This window comes from Molossus molossus, unplaced genomic scaffold (genome assembly GCF_014108415.1).
Source record: "Molossus molossus isolate mMolMol1 unplaced genomic scaffold, mMolMol1.p scaffold_m16_p_5, whole genome shotgun sequence".
Taxonomy (NCBI): domain Eukaryota; kingdom Metazoa; phylum Chordata; class Mammalia; order Chiroptera; family Molossidae; genus Molossus; species Molossus molossus.
In genome coordinates, this window is record NW_023425388.1 from 29395096 (window position 1) to 29418231 (window position 23136).

A 23136-nucleotide genomic window follows, 5' to 3' on the forward strand; every position below is an offset into this window, starting at 1 on the left:
TGCCCCCCACTGGGGATTTTGCCCACAAACCAGGCATGTGCCCTGACCGGGAATCGATCTGGCGACCTCTTTTAGTGCCAACCACTAAAATGCTCAACCACTGAGGCATACCAGCCGGGCTCATCTTTCTTTATATGAATCTTTTCTGTTAATGTAAGCAACTGAAACTCTGGTTCTTTATCAGTTCTGTATCTGTGTCTGGGATGTAAGGACATTCTTTGACTCAGCTTTTCTAGAAAATTAAACTCATATTTCTTTACATGCATCTCTGTTTGCACAGTATCTGTTTAACTAGGTAAATGTTTAGATTCTTGAATTTTTATTTGTTTTTAGAGTAAATCTTATTCTTTGACTGCCTGTCTTGCATGTTCTTTGGCCATGTCTTCAGCTTCAGAGGAATTTGTTTTTGATTCATATTCACAATGATTACAAGAGGAATTTCCTTGACTGAGATCTGATCCATCCTTATTTTTGTTCATCAAATCAAACATTTCTTCAAGTCCACTACAGTCAACTTCCAAACATCGTGTCTTTTGTTTGGATTCTGCCATTGTGCTTGGGTTCCAAGAAGTCTTTGACTGCAGTTTGTTTTTCTTGGTGATTTCAATAAAGTATTAGTAACAATTGGCTTCAGGTTTTTGTTTTTTGTTTTTTCTCAAAGTTTTATACAGCCTTCTATATTTTTTTTAATTGAAAAATGTGTGCACTCTGTGTGTTCTAGTATTTTTGTTAGTTTTCTAGAATTGTCTTTTTCACATCTTTTGTTACAGATATTTTAGGTTTTTCTTGTAATTTCTCTGATATTTCTGAATCCTTACAAAGGGTTTTCTGTGAATACGTTTTCAGAATTTGGAAATGCCATAAGTAATTGTAATGTCTTTCAGATCTTCTACTGGATGTACCTTAGGAATTTTCTTAAGATTCATCATACCTGTAGGATTTTCTGTTTATCGCATCTCTGATTTGGGGTTGTCATGAGGTTCTTGACACCTGTCAAGTCTTCTATTTGATTTCCCTTTTCTTTAGGTGTTTTGTCTGTTGGTGCCTGTCAGGCCTCTTATGACCTTCCCAACTTCTCAGAATTTTTTTTTTTTTATCCTCCCCAGAGGACATTTTGTACAGACAGAGTGGGAGGGAGAGAGAGGAAGAGAGAGAGAGAGGGAAACATCGATGTGAAAGGGACACATCGAGTGGCTGCCACCCACACGACCAACCAGGGCCGGGGACAAACTGCAACCGAGGTACATGCCCTTAGCGGGAACCGAACCCGGGTCTCTCCGGACCGCAAGCGGACGCTCTAACCGCTGAGCCAAACCGGCCAGGGCCCAACTTCTCAGAAGTTTTGAGATAAACTATCAATTTGACTGATTCACTACTCTCCTTGGGACCTGTCCCGAATTTCTTGTTGTCTTGTCTTCTGGGTCCACAAATTGCTGTTGGGTCTTACACTGGTTCTGCCTTTTTTCTATGTCCTAAACAATCTCTTGATACTTGTGAGGTTGTGATCTTTTCTACATTTCCACCTGGGAGATAAGGAGTCTGGTTGCACTCACTCTAGTTGCACAGCTTGCTTCGGTGTCTTTATAAGCCTTTTGCTGCTGATCAGATCTTTTTCTGGAGTCTGCATTGTCCTCAGTTACCCCAGTCTCCTGAGTGTTCTTAGATTTTCTACTGGTTCTGGATTCTATTTTCAAATGTTCCTAAGCTCTCTGTGGACATTATCATCATTTACTTGCCCCTCTGGTACTTTTCGTGCTTCCAAGAGCTCCCTGATAGCTGCCAGGTTTTCCATGGGTCCTGGTTTTATTTTAGATGTCTTCAGCATTCCTGTGAGGATTCTTAAGCATTTTCGTTGGCTCCGGTTTGTGATTTGCATGCTTCTAAGCTTTCTGTGGAAATTGCCACTGTTTATTTGCTCCTGTTTCTTTGTGTATGTGTGGGAACTCTGATATCTGCCAAGTCTTCCACAGTTCTGCCCTTCCTTCCAGTTTTTTCAGCAGTCTCTTGAGGAGTATTAGAGTTCTGCTTTGCAGTGCTCCTAAGCTTTTTGTAGACACCTAGTTTTATTTTAGTAAATATCTGTAATCTGATATTAACAATATCATGTTAATTCCTGAAATTTATAATACTGCATTTGATTTCTTGCAATTCTTTATTATTTTCATTATTTCTAGCATGTTATGTTAAATATCATTGTATCTAGCATGCTCTGAAAATTTGGTAGTAATTTACATTTTAGCTTTTCTTCCAAAGAACAAAATATAAATATGTGCACAACTTTAGATATATTCTTGATAGTTGCTGTGGGGGGGTGACACTTTTCATTTGTTATCATGATGATTATAATAGTTATACTACATATACCAGGCACTGTGCTAGGTGTTTTACATATATTCTCATTTAAATTTCACAACAAGAGGAGCTAAGGATCATCAATCCCATTTTAGAGATGAGAAAAGTGCAGCCTGGAGAGGTTGAGTCGTGTGCCCAAAATTACTTGGCCAATAAGCAGAAGGTCCAGGAGGTAAATACAGACTGTCTGATTCCAAAGCTGGTTCTCTTAACCACCAAATTTCTCAACATGCAGTTTCACCTCGCAGAATACCATCAGGGCTGTAGCTGTAGCTGCATTAGCTATATAGCATCATCAGAGCATCACTTTCTGTGTTTTCACAGGAAGATAAGGTAGTTATTATTTGTTATTTGCTGTTTTAAGAAAATATTATTAAAAATACTATAGAATAGCCCTGGCCAGTTTGGCTCAGCGGTTAGAGCGTTGGCCTGCGGTCCGGAGAGACCTGGGTTCGGTTCCCGCTAAGGGCACGTACTTCGGTTGCAGTTTGTCCCCGGCCCTGGTTGGTCATGCGGGTGGCAGCCACTCGATGTGTCCCTTCACATCGATGTTTCTCTCTCTCTCTCCCTTCCTCTCTCTCCCTCCCACTCGATCTGTACAAAAAATGGAAAAATATCCTCAGGTGAGGATAAAAAAAAAAAAAAATACTATAGAATATGAGCCAGGAATCTTTAATAACTCAAAAAATTATCTGTGGGAATGCAGAAATGTTTTATGGCTAAAACTTGAGATGGTTAACAAAAACAACTCAGATTTTTTTTTTTTCATTCAGCCAATTCCTTAAGCAACAAATGTGCCTACTTCCTAGTCTGACTATTAATTTTAAAAACTGAAAAAGCATTTATTTAAAATAGCTGGTAAATCTTGTCCAATATTTAAAAAGAAATAGATTAGTTTTTGTGTGCTCAGCATAAAATTGAGAACCATAGAGTCCAACATTAGAACTAAAAACCCAGTGCCAGCCAATACTGAAGCAAGGACAAAAATAGCTTCCTAAATTAAGATTCTGTTTGTATTCTTGTGGTAGAGTATGATTGTTAAGACTTCATACAGTATGACATACTGACTTAGAGTTGGACTGCCTGGGTGAATCTCTGGAATCTAGATTTTCTAGTTATGTGATCATAAGCAAGTTGTTTAACTTCTCTAAGCCTATTTTTCTCATCTATAAAATGGGGAGATTACCTACCTCAAATGAAATACTCATTTCAATGAATATAATGGTCATGTATAGAAAGCACTTAACACTGTGCCTGGGTCATGGAAATGTATTTCAAGTGCCAGTATACACATAATGGTTGACACTGGGTTCTTAGTGTGAAATTAAAATAAACTTGTGGGAATTCAAAAACTTTTCCAGTTAATTATGGGCATTAATGATTTGAATTAAAAATAGAAAACACTTTTAGGAAAAACAAAGATTAATTTTTTTAAAACCTGTCAACTGGTCTTAATGGCTGGTTAAGGTGCTACACTGTGGGTGAAAGCCTGTGTAAAAAGAAAAAAATTGGGTTTGGGCAGGCAAGGAAGGGCTAATAGTGGCAGACTAAGTCAGATGGAAATGGTTAAAGTGTAGATATCTTGAGGGGCAAGGCTAGCAGGAGAAAGGTAAGAAGATCTAGAAAGATAGGCCAATGGAGTAGGAGATTGAGATACTAGATCTTGAAACTTCACATATAGAGAAGGTGTGGATGAGGACAAGGGTGAAGCAGTACCCTCAGAAGTGGTTCCTAGGGTATGGACATCAGGTCTGGGGGAACAGAGGAGGGTACAGGTTCCTGGGGTAATAAAGTTAAGGAGGTTCAGGAGGGCAAGTTGAGCAATGAAGGCAAATGTATTGGCCCAATGGACATTGAAATCCACCTCAGGTACGGTGGAACAGAGTTTAATATAAAGGCTTTTATATAAACATTTCTGAGTTTTAACCTGAAGAAGAGACAGCTAAAATAAAATAACTGTGATTAAACATTTAAAAAGTGCCCTGGCCAGTTTGGCTCAGCGGTTAGAGCGTCGGCCTGTGGTCCAGAGAGACCCGGGTTCGGTTCCCGCTAAGGGCACGTACTTTGGTTGCAGTTTGTCCCCGGCCCTGGTTGGTCGTGCGGGTGGCAGCCACTCGATGTGTCCCTTCACATCAATGTTTCTCTCTCTCTCTCCCTTCCTCTCTCTCCCTCCCATTCTATCTGTACAAAAAATGGAAAAATATCCTCGGGTGAGGATAAAAAACATTTAAAAAGCAAACTTATAGAAATTCATTTTACTTTATAGGGCTCCAGAAGATAAAACTTAAAGGTTAAAAAAACCTCACAAATATATGAATTATCCCATCTTCCCATCCACTTACCCATGCACCTATTCATCCAGCCATCCAGCCATTCTGTAGCTTATACCAAAATGTATTCAAGGTCGTTTACAAAAAGGACACACAAAAGAACCCCCAAAAGTAAATGAAGAAACCAAGGCAAAGAGGGAAAGAAGAGTTGAAAAAATAAGCTTATGCCTTAGTTCTGAGCTTTTTAGCAGGAAACAGAAAGAAAGAAGCAGCTCAGTTAAAAGATTCAGTGTTTGTAAATAAATCAGACCAGCTGCTTGAGAGAAGCACACATCTGTCTGGCACTGAGATCTAGCAGAAGCTTGTCTTATGAGTTCTCATAAAGAAGATACTGTCATGTCAAGCATAACATATTCGACCATCTTTACACTAAATATATTCCATGGAGCTTCTAAAAATGAGATCCTCAGTATAGGCCGATGGCATGAAAGAGTAGCTAACTACAATTTTTCAAGGGGTCTAAATACTGTACATAGGAACTCAACTCCTGATGCTTTGGTCCAATCCCAAAACACATTATATTCTAGAGGAATGAATGACTACGTAACTTAAATTATTCTCCTAAAATGTTATTTCTCTCAGACCTTTAAAAAGCCTTTTTTTTTTTTTTTGCTTTTGTAAATTACAAAAGTATATTTAAACACACACACACTGACCCTAAGATTCATACAAAAGAAACAATAAATGGATGCACTCAAGTTTCAGAACACAAAATCAGTATACAACAATTGCATTTCTATTCACTAATACTATCAGAAAGAAAGAAAACAAGCCCACTCACAATTGCATCAAAAATAATAAAATATGTAGGAATAAATTTAACCAAAGAAATGGAAGACCTGTACCTTTGAAAGCTGCTGAGAGAGTCAATCTTAAAAGTTCTCATCACAAGAAAAAAAAAAGTTTTCTTTGTTAACTATGTGTGGTTATGGACATTAACTGGAGTTACTGTGGTGATCATTGCACAATATATACAAATATCAAATACTTATGTTGTACACCAAATTATTACACTAATACACTATTATATGCAGCTGTAAAAAAGAAGGATCTCTCATCCTTTGAGACAGCATGGATAGACCTGGAGATTATTAAGCCAAGTTAAATAAACCAATCAGAGAAAGACAAATATCACATGATCTAACTTATTTGTGAAATCTAATGAACAAAATAAACTGACCAACAAATTAAGTCCGGAGGCATGGAACAGACTGACATATCTCAGAGTGGGGCAGGGATGACAAAAGATAAACCAAAGAGCTTATTATATACTTTAAAGTATATACTTATATACATATATACTTTGAGGCCATGAAAAAGTTTTCTGCATTGAGCTTTGAGGAGCCCTTAAGTTCCAGAATGTGTCAGAAGCAGACCTTTAATAGTTATCAAAAGCCTTAAATGTACATAGCCTTGATTCAGCAGTTAGATTCCTAACTGGAACTCTATCCCATGGAAATAATCAGGTCCTATGCAAAGATTTGATTACAAAGAAACCTGTTGAAGCACTGCTATAATGGTGGGGTGCTACAAACTAAATTATCCCATAGAACACTGATTAAATAAATTCTGCTCTATCCATACAGAGAGGGATTCTGCAGCCTTTAAAATACGATAAAACATCTATTAGTATGGTGTGGCTCAGTGGTTGAACATCGACCCATGCACCAAGAGATCGCCGGTTCAATTCCTGGTCAGGGCACATGCCAGGTTGTGGGCCCGATCCCCAGTGGAGGGCATGCAGGAGGCAGCCAATCGATGTTCTCTCTAATCGATGTTTCTCTCTCTCTCTCTCTCCCTCTCTCTCTAAAATCAATAAAGGGAAAAAATTTTAAACCATCTATTAGTATGGATATATGGTTATGATTTAATGTGTCATTAAGTGAAAAGAACCGGTAATAAAACCATATTACAATATAAACATACACAGATGAAACTTTTAAAATCCATATTTTATGCCACTATACTATAATATTCCAATAAATGTATAGAACCTTCTCATCTTTTTATGCTTAAATGTCCATTTCCTCAGATAATAACATACATCTTCCTTTTTAACAAAGAAAACATTACAGCAAAAGTCCCCTCTACCACCTGAACCTCAATCTCTGTCTACTCCTCCAAACTGAGAGTTAACCACTGTGTGGTGTCCTTCTAGAGATGTATCCACAGTAAATATATTTCACTGTGCAGCTTTTGTGGGCATTGCCCTGGTATTAGGGCATTTCTCTGACATCACCCCAAACAGTATAGAAGTAAAGCAAGTGGCTGTAAGCTTATCTCTGTTTGGGGAATATTATCACTAAAATAGAGTTTAAGATGACTCACGCCAGAAGCAATAAAACCTCTACTTAAAGTATATTTTCTTATTCTCAGGTCAACTGGGACTACACCAGAGAGCTCATTCATTTAGCTAGTGACAAATAATGTTCACTTCTACATGAAAATAATAAACAAAAGTTTGCAAGCCAAGACACCACGTGTGTAGCATTAAGTGCTAGAATGCAATCTCATGGAGATTAATATTTACTGTGTGCTAGAGGATTAAATTCTTGAAATAAAATATAGAGATGGAGAGCAGTTGCCCAGGGTTAGGCACTAGTGAGAGGGAGAGGGAGAGGGTAGATGTGGCTATGAGGCTATGCAGGGTGGCAGGAGGAAGCCTGTGGTGATTGGACAGTTCTGTATCTTGATTATAGTGGTTATGTAAAGCTATGCATGTGAGCCCTGGCCAGTTTGGCTGAGCGGTTAGAGCGTCGGCCTGCGGTCTAGAGAGACCCGGGTTCGGTTCCCGCTAAGGGCGCGTACCTCGGTTGCAGTTTGTCCCCGGCCCTGGTTGGTCGTGCGGGTGGCAGCCACTCGATGTGTACCTTTCCCATCGATGTTTCTCTTGCTCTCTCTTCCTCTCTCTCCCTTCTGTCTGAGCAAAAAAATGGAAAGATGTCCTCGAGTGAGGATAAAAAAAAAAATCAATAAAGCTATGCATGTGATAAAATTACATAGAAACAAAAGCCTTGGGTGCAAAACTACTATAAACTTATAAGTACAACTTCTAAGTAAACTGCTCAATCATATTTCACAAACTAAATATACCCTTGTACCCAGCTTCTGGATGCAGAACAGGATATTCCAACACTCCAGAAAAAAAAAAAAAAATGCTGAAAAGACAGAAACATTTCCATAAAGAAATCTATATTATTAAAATGGGGGTGAGAGAGGTAACCACTTTTTCATACATTTGCATATTCCTACTCTGTATTATACCATTTCTAAATATGACTTCATGAAAGACTTTCTAAGAAGTACTTGTGTTAATGTTTAAAAGTGTTAGCAGTAATATTTTTGGGACATACTAAATTCAGGCTAGTCAAACAGGTTTATCCTTTAAGAAGATTTTCACAAACTCAGCAGAAGTGGGGAACCTTTTTTCTGCCAAGGGCCATTTGGATATTTATAACATCATCCGAGGGCCATACAAAATTATCAACTTAAAAACTAGCCTACTATATTTGGTTGGGCTAATTTGGTGAGGCTGTGATGTTAGCTGGTATTGATTTCAAGGGCCTTCTATGGCCGGCAGGCCGGACGTTCCCCACCCCTGCTAGAGTCTAGAACCTGAACATTCTCAAATCAGGAGAGGAAAGAGAAAAATATTTCTTGTTCATTCTAGGTATATTTCTAAAATTATAGTAAAATGTACATAATACAAGTTACCATTTTAGCTATTTTCAAGTGTACAGTTCAGTGGCATTAAGAACATTCACAATGTTGTGCAGCTATTGCCACTATCATTTCCAGAACTTGTTCATCCCAAACAGGAATTCTGTGCTCACTAAACAAACAATAACTCCCCCATTTTCCCCTCTCCCAGCCTCTATTCTCATTTCTGTCTCAGTGAAGTTGCCTATTTTAGGCACCTCCAATAAGTGGGATCATAAACTTCTGACAGTTCGTGTCTGGTTTATTTTACTTAGCATAATATTTTCAAGGTTCATCCATGTTGTACATATGCCAGAATGTCATTCCTTTTTAAGGCCAAATAATATTCCACTATATGTACATACATTTGTTTATCCATTCATCTGTTATCCATTCATCTTTTGACCACCTTTTAACTACTGTGAATCACGCTGCCATGAACACTGGTGTACAAGTATATGTGTTGTTGTACATTTTCATAAATCCATCCTTATGCATTTTTGTTGTATAAATAAACTTTTAGAGTGCTTTATGATTTAGAGGTCACATAGAAATTAATGATAACATACATTTTAGAATCCAATATTTTATTACCAGCATTAATATGTGTTCATGCTGAAGATCCAGATATAAAATACTGGACAAAAAACTGGAATGTAAGCAACACAATGCAGGTATATAAAGATATAAGAATGTTCTGCAAATTATTTGACTAAAAAGTGTAAGATGAAATTACATAAATTATTGTGCTTAGTCTTTATGAATATACTTTTAGTATTAAATACACACTAAGTGCTTACACTTAAAGAGTCTGCCTTTCTCTTTAGCAAAGAACACATGCATACCCTTGGTTAATCAGAATTTGTTTCACAAGGTTAAACTTCTTAAAGGTAAGCATGGCATTTAATGCATTAGACCTATATTCTTGCTGGACTGGCTGCTTGATGATCGCTCTCGTTCTTTAGTAATTTCTTCCTCAATTTTGGCTTTGATTTTCTCCCAATCTACTTGGAGCTGCAGTAGAAGAAAAGAAGAATCATGCTTAAATAGTAAAGACATTTTTTGTTTAATCCAAAGAAACCAATAATAAATATATAATACATGACTTCTAAGACAGAGTAAAAGGGAATGAAAGAAAAAATAATGCTAAAAAAAAAGAAATAGCTTGAAAGAATAAGACCAGCCCTGGCTGGTTTGGCTCAGCGGTTAGAGCATCGGCCCACGGTCCAGAGAGACTCGGGTCCGGTTCCCACCAAGGGCATGTACCTCGGTTGCAGTTTGTCCCCAGCCCAGTTGGGATTGTGTGGGAGGCAACCACTCAATGTGTCCCTTTTATGTCAATGTTTCTCTCTCTCTCTTCCTCTCTCTCTTCCTCTCTCTCTCTCTCTCTCTTCCTCTCTCTCCCTCCCACTCTATCTGAACAAAAATGGAAAAATGTCCTCGGGTGAGGATAAAAAAAAGAAAAGAATAGGACCAAACATAACGATAACCACAATAAAAAGCAAATACTCTCATTGTTACTCAAAAGACCAAAGTTATTATAGCTATCTATAAAAGGTACATCTAAACAGTGGATCCTTAGGATTCTGCACAGGTGCCTCGGGACATGGGTGAATGTGGACTGCTCTCCTCCAAGCCTGTTGCAAATGGGTCAGCTCTTCACCACTTATATACTGAGGCTTCCATTCATGCCTAGCTACGAGGAAAGATAGGGCAGCATTTGCTTCCCCTGAGCATACTCTGCAAAAATAGCTCCTTTGCCACAATTCTTAAAGTAATATAAAGCCATAGTGGTGGTTAAAACAATGATGTAAAGGTATCAGAGGAAGGAGTGGGAAAGCACAGCTGGGACGTATATAAAAAGAATCGTTGAAAAACGGTAAAATTTTTATTTGTTTCCTTCTCTTTGACCCACGATGCTGCACCTTCTGCCCTCATTACATTTGGTATTGGGAATGGACTCCACCCTGAGTTCTAGGAACAATTTATTTAAGAAAAAGCATTATTCTGTTTTAAAAAGTTTGGAGATCACTAATTAAGGAATGTGAGTCCTCTCAGGCAAGACATGGAAAAATTGGGTCCTAGGCTAAATTAACTCTGATTTACTATGAAATAAATCCAAACTGCTAAGACTGAGCCAAAAGTGAATAGGTTTTCACCTTCATGTAGGGGAGGTGGGTGGAATAAGTAATATTACACCACACTGAAGTTCTGTTTGCTGCTTGAACAGATTTATCTTAACTAAAAGATTAATTTAACCTTAACAGGAATGCATGCCTCCTTTATTTTGTGCTGGAAGTTGATGAAATTAAGTATTGGTTCTTTTTTATTTCAATATCTTTATCCAAATTTCTGTGAATTAATTTGTGGATACTTTTGGTCAACCTTTAAAAAAGATAATAATTCTGTACACTTTTACTATATCAACTACATGAATTAAAAAAATCCTTCTTATTAATAGAAGATGAATATCTGTGCTAAGACACAAGGAACAGCTCCATCAAAAAGCAGAGCAAATGTTAGATTATTTGAAAGACTCATTTTTCAATCAGGCTGGAATTTGATATTTTTTACATGGCAAAACACTCATTTCTGTGTCTAACAAAACATTTGCAAAGAGAAAGACAAACTTGATGTATGCTTTGGCCTTTTTCCAGCCTTAAATTGATGTATATATGTTTCTCAAATCAATCACAATAAAACCATATATTGAGGGTGCTCTAAATGACTGTTGTTCTGTTACACAGAAGTCCATCAAGTAAATTGATGACATCTATATTAGTTACTTGTTATAATACAAATGAGGTGTTAGATGATAGGTGCCCTGCTGAAAACAAATGTTTCAATCTCACTTTGGCATTTATCCAGTTTTGGAACAGTGTTCTGATATTTTAGTCCTTGGAATAGAGTATTTTTAATAGTTGAGTTTTATATAAGGATGTACTCATGATAACTGTCTAATGACTTCTATACTAAAACATTCTTTTCTGTTATAGAGAGTGCCAACACTATTTGACACTTCTAATTCTCATTCCTACTCAATTCTTCTTATTCACCTAGAAGTAATTTTAAAATCATACCAGATGGCTCTCCATCCTCTATCCCATCTCTCTTACTCTCTGCGGAAAATCAGCTTCCTACTATACAGAGAATATAGTGGCCATCCGGCATGAATTCACTTAACTTCCTTCCTTGCACTCACTAACTTACCTATATCTGTATCCAACCTTATCCCTTTCCCTTCTTCTCTGGTCAACCTCTTCATGTAAGTCCCTGATTCTGTCTTCATAGATTCTTTTAGGACATCTTCCTTCAACTATTACTTACATATTCAATTTCCTTCTCTTTATTGGCTGCTCCTATCATCTGTCCCTCTCTATTCTGTTTTCCTGAAAGTTACCATCCTGGTCCTTCCCATTCCCGACTCTCATTCTCTTTCCAGATCACTGTAATATGAGTATGTTCTTGCTACACTTCAGAAACTTTTCACTAACAGCACCATCAAGTGTTTTTATTCCTCATTCTATATACTTTCTCTGTATGATTCAATTACTCATTCCACAAATATTTAGTGCTGACTATCTGGCTATATGCCAAGGATTATTCTAAGTGCAAGGAATCAGCAGTGAACAAAAAGATGAAAATCAGTCTTAATAGAGAGATTAACAAGGAAACACAAATAATAGTGAAAGGGACACATATATATATTATGTCAGAAGTGGTAAGAGTTTTGGAAACTCTTGGAAGGGAGATAGTGCCAAGGGTGAGGTTGGGGGTCGTGGTGTTGTATTTCAGACAGAGTGATCAGAGAAGGCCTCCTTGAGAAGTTGACATGAAGACCGGAAAGAGATGAGTGAGTGAATCCATGTGTGTGTCTGGGAAAGAGCATACTGACAGAGGAAACAAGGCCCTGATGTAGGAGCATTCCCTGGACACTGCTGACAGCTGTTTTTTTTTAAACTGTCTCATCTTAGACTGTATAATACCCCTCCCTTCTGGTTTCTGCTCTCCTTTCTAAATGTCCTTTGTAATCTTTTTTTTTTCTTTTTCTTCTGTATTTTTCCCCTAGATAACCTCTTAAGGATTAGTATTCACCAGGGTTCCAACCACATCTTTTTTATACTTTCCCTCATCAACTCACATAGGTTCAACTATGCCTAGATGGCCATGACCATAAATTTACCTATAAATTTGTCAATATCCTTCAATGTTCATTTATATTTCTAATTGCCCATTAGCTATCTCCACCTGAATATACCACAAACTGAAAAAAATATATATTTTTTTCTTATATTCAAATTCAAAAGATCCAAAACTTATATATTTCCATGTTCTTTATACAGTCAACCGATGTTTCTGTCTCATCGATGTTTCACTCTCTCTCCCTCTCCCTTCTTCTCTCCCTTCCTCTCTCTCTAAAAATCAATTTAAAAACATATAAAAAAGAAAAAATAATTTAAACCTCCAAGTCTTCACATTGCCTTCACTATGAAGTCTACTAACACAGTATTAAGACCCAGCAATGTCTCACCCAGCCAATATTCCAACTACCCAGGACCCAGAGGTGCTGGTGGAGGCCTTTGTCCCTTTGGTGAGCCCTTCCCTGGGGCGGCAGACAGTCGCCATATCTGTGGTGCCAACAACCTGGCTCACACTGTTTGCCCCACCCTGGTGATTCCCTGAGACCCTGCCACACCCAACTTTCAGGCCCACCCAAGCTGTTCCCAAAGGCTTTACCATAGGATTGGCCTGTCTTGGATCCTGCTTCAGAGTTTCCTAAATTGTCTGAAAAAAGCAGCATCTGGTCACAGCAAGCCCCATACCTCTCATTAACTGGCTTCAGACCTGGCACTAGAAGCAGCCAGCCTTGGTTCACAACTTGGCTTTTCCTGAGCCTCCAAGACCAGCACAAGAAGCAGTCATTTGCAGATCGCTTTGTAGCTTATGCTGGGTGGCCCTGGATGGAACAAAGGTAGTGGCTGACCTTGCCCCAGAGCCAGCACACCCAGTGGACAGCTTCAGACCACATCGAAGCACCACCACCCAAACACCTCCACAAGTGACACACTCAATGAGCAGACTCAGTGGGTACCACAGCCCTGATGAAGTAAATCTTGCTCTGTGTGGTTGGCCCCTACACAGTTGTTCCTCCAAGGTAGTCAGAGGCCAGAGGTCAGTGGGCACAGCTAGTCCTTGCAGCTGATCAGCCTGAGTAAATCCCTCCCATTGACGTACCAACAGCAATCAAGACTCAATTATAACAGAAGCGTGTACAGTCCACACTAGGGGTGCACCTCGAGGGCCCAGCTGGGGTGATCAGGGAGGCTATACCACTGGACCCTACAGGACACCTACAACAATAGGCCATCCTATGAAGTCTAGGAGACATAGCAACTCTACCTAATACAAAGAAACAATCACAGGGAAGCAGCCAAAATAAGAAGACAAAGAAATTTGTCCCAAATAAAAGAAAAGAACAAAACTCCAGGAAAAGAATTAAACAAAAGGGAGATAAGCAATCAGTCAGATGCAGAGTTCAAGACACAGGTTACAAGGTTGCTCAAGGAACTGGGTGAGACATTCAGGGAACTTAGTGAGACCTTCAAAGAACTTAAGGAAACCTCCAAGAAACTTAGTGAGAACATCAACAACATAAAAAAGGACCAGTCAGAAATGAAGGATGCACTAACTGAAATAAAGAATAATTTACAGGGTATCAATAGTAGAGTAGGTAAATCCAAGATGCAAACCATTGATTTAGAATATAAAGAAGCAGAAAACACCCAATCAGAACAGCAAAAAGAAAAAAGATTCCAAAAAAAATGAGGATAGTGTAAGAAACCTCTGGGACAACTTGAAGCGTGCCAACATTCGCATCATAGGGGTGCCTGAAGGAAAAGGGAGAGAGCAAGAAATTGAAAACCTATTTGAAACAATGACAGAAAATTTCCCTAACTTGGTGAAGGAAACAGACAGACAAATCCAGAAGCACAGAGAGTCCCAAACAAGATGAACCCAAAGAGGACTACACCAAGACACACAATCATCAAAATGCCAAAGATTAAAGACAAAGAATCTTAAAAGCAGCAAGAGAAAAGCAGTTAGTTACCTACAAGGGAGCTCCCATAAGACTGTCAGCTGATTTCTCAAAAGAAACTTTGCAGGCCAGAAAGGAGTGGCAAGAAATATTCAGAGTGATGAAAAGCAAGAACCTACAACCAAGATTACTCTATCCTACAAAGTTATCATTTAGAATTGATGGACATATAGTTTCCCAGACAAGAAAAAGGTAAAGGAGTTCATCACCACCAATCCAGTATTATATGAAATGTTGAAGGGGCTTCTTGAAGGAGAAGAACAACAAAAATATGAACAATAAAATGACAATTAATACATGTCTATCAACAACTGAATCTACAAACAAAATGGGCAAGCAGAACAGAAACAGACTCGTAGATACAGAGAACTTTTTGTTGCTTGCCAGATGGATGGGGACTGGAGGGATGAGTGAAAAAGATGAAGGAATTAAGAAGTACAAATTGGTTGTTAGACTGAGGAACCTCAAAGGGATGGGGGGAGGGAAGGTGAAATGAGATAAACCAAAGAATTATGCATATATGCATAACCAATGGACATGGATAATAGGGTGGGAAAGGCAGGAGGGGCGCGGGATTGGAAAGGAGGGCGTCAATGAGGAACAAAAGGGGGGGCATCTGTAATACATTCAACAATAAAGATGAGTTAGAAAAAAGAAAAGTCTTTGCTGATCCCTCTACCCTAGGTCAGGTTCCCCATTCATAAAGTCTTACAGCCTTCAAAGTAATTATTACAATTGAAATTAACAATCAACTGTATAATTAACTATCACCTCCATTTGAATATAAGCTTCAGGAGGCCAGGGTCAGTGTCTGCCATGTTTACTATTCTATCCCAAGCACCAAGGAGAGTACATTGTCTGCAGGAGGCACTCAATAAATATTGAATAAACAAGTGATAACTAATTACCCAGCAAATGAGATATCACTAAATAATTCCTCACTATTTTCTCTCCTGGGTTTCATATCTCAGGTCCTTGTAAGCAGACTATAAGGCCTTAAAAGCTGCAAGACTAAAGTGGTTTGTCTGAAATCTAGAGCACTGACTCTTCAGCTTTTCCTCAAACCTCTATACTTTCTGAAATGCTGCTCATGAAGTGCTGGTTGGTTGGTTTATTGCTTTTTTATTTCTCCCAGCGTAATGTTTCGTTTAATTAAATTAAATTAATTAATTTATTTTTAATCCTCACCTGAGGATATTTTTCCATTTATCTTCAGACAGAGTAGGAGGAAGGGAGAGAGAGAGAAACATCAATGTGAGAGAGACACATTGACTTGTTGCCTCTTGCACAACCCCGACCAGGGCCAGGGACCAAACCACAACCGGGGTACGTGCCCTTGACCAGAATTGAACCCGTGACTCTTTGGTCTGCAGGCTGATTCTCTAACTGCTGAGCCAAACCGGCCAGGGCCAAACTTTAAATTATTTTACAAAAACTACTGAACACCATTGTAAACCAGGTACAATGACTCTAATGGGGTTCTACAAAGATAGTACACCTTATATGAATCCCAAATTTCAACATTTTAAACTAGATATGCCAAAAAATATTTCAGGCCTCATAAATATGAATATATATCAAAGTTTTCATTTCTAAATGTATCTAAATATATCTAAACTTTAACATTATGCACTGTGAATCCACTAGAATTCAGAGTATCTAGAATAAATTTCTCAAATTAAAAAAATATATATTTTTCTATTCAACTCTTAGTTCTGAAATAAGGCATTTACGTAATCACAATTTTGGCTACAATAGACAAATAATGGAGATTTTTTTTAAGGCAAAGATAATTTTCATCTTAAAATAACTGCTTTATGATTTCTAGTTAAGTTCCAAATTACATTTATGAAGAAGAAAAACAGGAAACTGGAACATAGTGCCATAGGGAGTCAAAGTAATCTATATAGTTTCAGGATGAAAAGAAAACAAACTACCTAAGAAAGACATGTTGTTCTGATTATCCCATTTTGAACATTTCCACTACCATTGTGGCTGAAATATTATACTTTTGATAACAGCTGAATACATATATAATGAGAAAAAAAGATTAAAATGTCAAGTTTTTGCTGTCTAAAATAGAATTTCTTGAAGGTATGAACTATATTTTCTATGTCCTCAAAAGCATCAAATGTGAAAATACTGAAAAAAACAACAGGTGATGATCATGAAGAAACAGTAGTATTAATCTGCTTTAAAGTTATACAATAAAGTAAATTTAAGGTGGGTGCTCAGTTTTAACATACTGTCATATTTTCAAAACTATGACAAAACTATCAGCTGACCTGGTGATTTGGTCTGCTTAGCACTGTAGTAGTGGCGGCTGCTGTCATGTTCTGTGGGAGTGTAGCCCTTGGAGGACCCAGGGAACCTGAGTTTATCTTAGAATAAGGTCTTACAGCCCAAACTCTCAGAGGATTCACTTCAGTAAGACAACTTCTGAATAAAACAAAGAAGTTTGTGGACTTCCTATAAAATACATCATTTTCCACCAAGAAACCCTCAACTTGTGTCTATCCTGGATCTAGATGCATTACAGATCTCTTGGGTTCACTACCCTGAACACTGTTGTGAAGTCCAAAAATTATGGCATTCACTATTCTAAATATGCTAAATTGACAGTATTGGCTTTAGTAGGAACTAGAGGGACATTCTCCCTACCATTGTTCCTCTTCCCAAGATTCCTTTAATATACTCTGCCCTAGGATGGATCAGAACACTCCATTTTATTCTACCCACAAGGAGGAACCTTCCCACATAGTCTATGAGCTCCACCATACAGAAGCCACATCTGATTCAACATCTAGCATGGGACCTGGCCCAGAGGGAGTACTCATATACATTTTTTAAATAAATAGATGAATAAAGGTTTAAGAAATCAATGGGTTCACAGAGTTAGGAGAAAAGTTGGCCCTGTCTTGGGATTACAAATCTCTTGTCTGTATGGCTAGAGGTAAACTCTATTTCTGCAGCCTGAGCCTTAGAAGGATGTGACCAGGTGGCCACAATCACCTCTGCCTTAGGCACTGGGGCAAACTCTTGTTCTGGCTCTTCTTGTGGGTTAATATGTATTGGAATGATTCTCTTCTAAATGGAGTTATAAAATCTGAGGTTCTGGAATTTCAAAGGCAAAGGTTTACCCTTCTTTGTCCTAGGCAGTAAAGTTCACTTGGGCTAGGCAACTTAGGAGGTGCAACATAGCTCCCTAGAATAATGTATCCATTTTACGGCAAGTGCCCTCTGTGCTTATATAATTCCCCCGGAGCAGAAAGGGCAGCTGGTGCAAGAAAAAATTCAGAAGTTCAAAACTTTTATCCCAGACATTTATATGGTTTATCTAAAATATTAATTAGCACCCAACCTTAACACAAACTGGATATTATGAAAACAGATCTGAGTTAATCAAAACATGGCTGTAAGATTTTTTAAAATTAGTAATATAGACTTCCGGTCAAGATGGCGGGTAGGTAAACGCGGTATCGCGTCCTCCCACAACCACATCAAAGTTACAACTAAACTACAGAACAACCATCATTCAAAACCGCCTGAAATCAAGCTGAATGGAAGTCCTACAACTACGGAATTAAAGCAGCAGCCGCATTGAGACTGGTAGGAGGGGCGGAGGGGACAGGCTGGTCCCACATCCACGTGTGGCGGATAAAAATCAGGAGGACACCTCGGCTGGGAAGGTCCTCCCTGAGGACTGAGGGGTCCCCGTCCCACACCAGGTGCCCCGCTCAGGGTTCCAGTGCCAGGAAGGGAAGTCCCCATAACTTCTGGTTGGAAAAACCAGCAGGAACTGAGGCTCAGGGAAGCTGAAGCGGCTGGAGCCCCAGGCAGCTCCTTAAAGGGCCCGCGCACGGACTTATAGGACTCTCTCCCTCTAAGCTTGGAGGGGAGGCAGCTCGAGGGGCACCAGAGACATACAGGGAAGAACTGAGCTGTTTGGCACAAGAGCGAGGGCTGGAGCGAGGACTGGAGAGGGGGCTTTCTACTAGACAAACGTGCTGTCAGAGGCCTTTGTTCCTTTGGTGAGTCCTACCCTGGGGCGACAGACAGTCACCTTGTCTGGGACTCCAGCAACCTGGCTCACACTGGTAGCCCTGCCCTGGTGATTCCCTAAGGCTCTGCCCCACCCAACTTCAGGCCCACCCAAGCTGTTGCCACTTGCTTAATCATAGGATTGGCTGTCTTGGATCCTGCTTCAGGTTTTCCTAAATTCTTTCAAACAAGCAGCATCTGGTCTCAGATAGCACCATACCTCTTGTTAAGTAATACACAGAAACACAGGGAGGCAGCCAAAGTGAGGAGACAAAGAAACAGGTCCCAAATGAAAGAACAGAACAAAACCCCAGGAAAAGAACTAAGCGAAATGGAGATAAGCAACCAAACAGATGCTGAGTTCAAAATACTGCTTATAAGGATACTCAATGAACTTAGTGAGAACCTCAGTGAACTTAGTAAGGGCCTCAAGAGCATATAAAAGGACCAGTCAGAAATGAAGGAGGCATTAACTGAAATAAAGAATAATTTACACAGATTCAATAGTAGAATACGTAAATCCAAGGAGCAAACCATTGATTTGGAATATAAGGAAGCAAAAAACGCCCAAACAGCAAAAAGAAAAAAGAATCCAAAAAAATGAGGATACTGTAAGGAGCCTCTGGGACAACCTCAAGCGTGCCAACATTCACTTCTTGGGGGTGCCAGAAGGAGAAGAGAGAGAACAAGAAATCGAAAACCTGTTTGAAACAATAATGGCAGAAAACTTTCCTAACTTGGTGAAGGAAGCAGACATACAAGTCCAGGAAGCACAGAGAGTCCCAAACAAGATGAACCCCAAGAGCCCACACCAAGACACATCATCAAAATGCAAAAGGTTTAAGACAAAGAGAGAATCTTAAAAGCAACAAGAGAAAAGCAGTTAGTTGCCTACAAGGGAGTTCCCATAAGGCTGTCAGCTGATTTCTCAAAAGAAACTTTGCAGGCCAGAAGGGAGTAGCAAGAAATATTCAGAGTGATGAAAACCAAGAACCTACAACCAAGATTATTCTATCCTGCAAAGCTGTCATTTAGAATCGATGGCCATATAAAGACTTTCCCAGACAAGAAAAAGTTAAAGGAGTTCATCACCACCAAACCGTTATTTTTTTTATTTTTTTATTTTTTCTTTTCTTTTTTTTATCCTCACCAGAGGACAATTTTGCATTTTTTTGTTCAGACAGAGCGGGAGGGAGAGAGAGTAAGAGAGAGAGAGAGAAACATCGATGTGAAGGGACACATCGAGTGGTTGCCACCCGCACAACCAACCAGGGCCGGGGACAAACTGCAACCGAAGTACGCGCCCTTAGCGGGAACGAACCCGGGTCTCTCTGTACCGCAGGCCGACGCTCTAACCGCTGAGCCAAACTGGCCAGGGCCCAAACCGTTATTATATGAAATGATAAAGGGTCTTTTTGAAGAAAAAGATAAAATATATGAACAAACAAAATGGCAATGAATACATATCTATCGACAATGGAATCTACAAACAAAATAAACAGACAAAACAGAAACATTCTCATAGGTTTAGAGAATATTTTGTTGGTTGCCAGATGGGAGTGAAGTTGGGGAAATGGGTGAAATAGGTGAAGGGATTAAGAAGTACAAATTCATTGCTAGACTGACAAACCTCAAAGGGAAAGGGGTTGGGGGGTGGGAAGAAATAAACCAAAGAACTTATATGCATAACCAATGGACACAGACAATAGTGTGGGAAAAGGTGGGAGGGGGGTGGGAGGAAGGGGAGGGTCAATGGGGAAAAAATGAGGAGCATCTGTAATATATTCAACAATAAAGATTTTTTTTTAAAAAACAAAAACAAAACAAACAAATAAATTAGTAATATAATTATATAGTCAAAATAAGACTATAACATCATAAGGCAAAAAGTACTTTTTTTAGATTAAGGTATGGATTTTTCAAATTCTGTCTCATTCGGATGAATATTATATATAATTATAAAACATATACATTATTATAAAATACTATATAATACTTACACCTTCTGCATACTGCAAGTATCGTTTATTAGTTTCCTGTTTACCAAATGTCTCCAAAAACTTTTGACGGTAAGCAAGAACTGTATCAACATGTGTTTTGTATTTAACAGCCAATTCAAGTGCCCTATAATGAGAATAAAACAGATTATCAGCATTGCTTGTATTGACCTCTATGGGCAGTAGAGTTTTGGGGTTAGAGGGTGGGACAAAGGGTCTATGTTGTTCCCTCCACTCATCCCTCAGATGGAGCCTCATTCCCTACCTCATCCATCGTGCAAATTTCTATTTATACCTCAATGTCCAGATTAAGCATGATCTCTTCTCCTGGACAAGCTCCCCTTGTAGAAATAAATTACCATTATCTTACGTGTGCTCCATAACATTTTATGCATACTGTTATTACAGCACTACGTACAGTGTATTATAATTATTATAAATCTGTTTCCTTGACTAACCTACACATTTACTGAAGGAAGATTTGGCTTTCATTTATTTTTTGGTGAGTACTAGAGTATATATGTGGTAAATATTCATTGAAAAATACATGGAAATCATAGTAAAATGCAAGTAAATGAACGTTCCCCCCAATGGAAGTGGTTCAACTATCTTGAGCATTTTTGTAAGTTTATAGTGAATTTTTTCTGTTTAATACTCAATTAAATACTGATATATTTATGTTATTAATACAGCAAATTCAAAATATTATGCCCTGGCCGGTTTGGCTCAGCGGTTGGAGAGTAGGCCTGCGATACAGAGAGGCGCGGGTTCGGTTCCCGCTAAGGGCATGTACCTCGGTTGCAGTTTGTCCCCGGCCCTGGTTGGTCGTGTGGGTGGCAGCCACTCGATGTGTCCCTTCACGTCGATGTTTCTCTCTCTCTCTCTTCCTCTCTCTCTCCCTCCCGCTCTATCTGAACAAAAAATGGAAAAATGTCCTGGGGTGAGGATAAAAAAATAAATAAATAAATAAATAAAATATTATGAGAATAACCCTGGCAGGTTTGGCTCAGCAGTTAGAGCATCGGCCCATGGACCAACAGGTCACAGGTTCGATTCCCACTCAAGGGTGGGTACCTGAATTGCAGGTTTGATCCCCAGCTCTGGTGAGGGTTGTTTCTCGCCCCCTCCCCCCCACTTCCTTCCACTCTATCTGAAAATCAATGGAAAAATATCCTTGGGTAAGGATTAAAAAAAAATTATGAGCCCTGGCCAGTTTGGCTCAGTGGTTGAGCGTCGGCCTGAAGACCAGAGAGTCCTGGGTTCGGTTCCCGCTAGGGGTACATACCACAAAAAAAAAAAAAGGAAAAAAAAATTTATGAAAATAAAATTTGAGGATAAGTTTGACAAACACCTTTGCCATTTGATTCTTAGAAAAAGTTAATAGCTATTTAAATTATATAATTTAGTTAATATCTATATGTTATTTTAAAGGTAATATTTAAATAGGAGACAAGAAGTAAATGAATTGCTAAAATCAGTAGTCCAACACCAAAGACATAAAATTTATATATTGATAATATGGTGGGAATGAAAAGATTAATCCTCAGTTCAGAGCTGATTTTGGTATGCAGGTTTTGGACAGCATCTCATCCTATGACCCTATATATAACTCACATTAGTTGAGTCAGAAACAATCCAGTAGAGTATAGCTCTCCTAACACTGTTCCCCATCATTTTGTTTTAAATTATCAGAAACAACCCTGGCCGGTTTGGCTCAGCGGTTGGAGCATCGGCCTGTGGACCAGAGAGTCCCGGGTTGGTTCCCACTAGGGGCACGTAATAAATAAATAAATAAATAAATAAATACCTTTAAAAAATAAAATAAAAAATAAAGTATCGGAAACAACTATCACAATAGTCAAAAGTAAGTTGTTTATCAAATTTTCTTGCTTTCTAATATGACTTATAGCTTTTGAATAGACCAGTCATGATTTAGCAGAGCCAACTATTATAGATCTGTTGTTTTAACAAGACTGATACTGACTAGATTTTTTGGCAACATGTGACTCTTTAATAGGAAAATCTATTCTGTTTCATTCTTAGCATGACTTGGTTTGACCTAAACTCAATAATCACTTTAAGATTTTAGATATGCTGTGTGTATTAACTGACAGTTACTAGACAATTGAGAAATTAAAGACTTAATATGAAAAAATTATGAATGTAAGTCACATTAATACAAATGATAATGCCAAAATTCAGCCCAACAATTTCTTGTAAAAAATATATTGGCATAAACCATATTGCTAAATTCAAGGGTATTTGCTATCCATCACAAACTCCTCACAAAGTTCATTTATTTCTCTGTGATTTTAAGTCTTTCAGAGAAAAAGAGGATACATGGAAAATAATGGAGAGTTATTATAATATAGAGGAACAAAAGTGCAAGATAAGGAATGGCAAAAAACAATCCATAGAGGATCAAAAGATAAGATTATCTGCCTTAATCTTCTAACCTTCTCCCATATCATCCCCCTGTTATCCCTAAGGCTCTGATTTCAATGGTGTGTGTGAAAGTGGAAACTCTGGTAAACCATACCTTTGGCACTTTAGAAGTTCTATTTCCCATTCTGTCTGTATGATTGTACACAATGAGGGAGAGTTCTGGATTGCACACAAC

The 23136-nt window shown here is 38.6% G+C and overlaps 1 protein-coding gene across 7 annotated transcripts in view; it reads right to left on the minus strand.

The window, feature by feature from the left end:
* Nucleotides 1-8960: 8960 nt before the first annotated feature.
* IFT80 (intraflagellar transport 80) overlaps nucleotides 8961-23136 on the minus strand; it is a 124747-nt gene continuing 110571 nt past the window's right edge. For 2 of the 7 annotated variants that reach the window (XM_036242778.1, XM_036242777.1), the window contains exons 19-20: nucleotides 20520-20643; nucleotides 8961-9395 (exon numbers count right to left, since the gene is read on the minus strand). In XM_036242778.1, the coding sequence (XP_036098671.1) occupies nucleotides 9285-9395; nucleotides 20520-20643 (235 nt within the window). In that variant the 3' untranslated portion in view covers nucleotides 8961-9284. Of the gene's footprint in view, nucleotides 9396-20519; nucleotides 20644-23136 lie in introns of those variants that run through there. The other 5 variants (XM_036242779.1, XM_036242781.1, XM_036242784.1 and 2 more) reach the window with 4 other exon arrangements.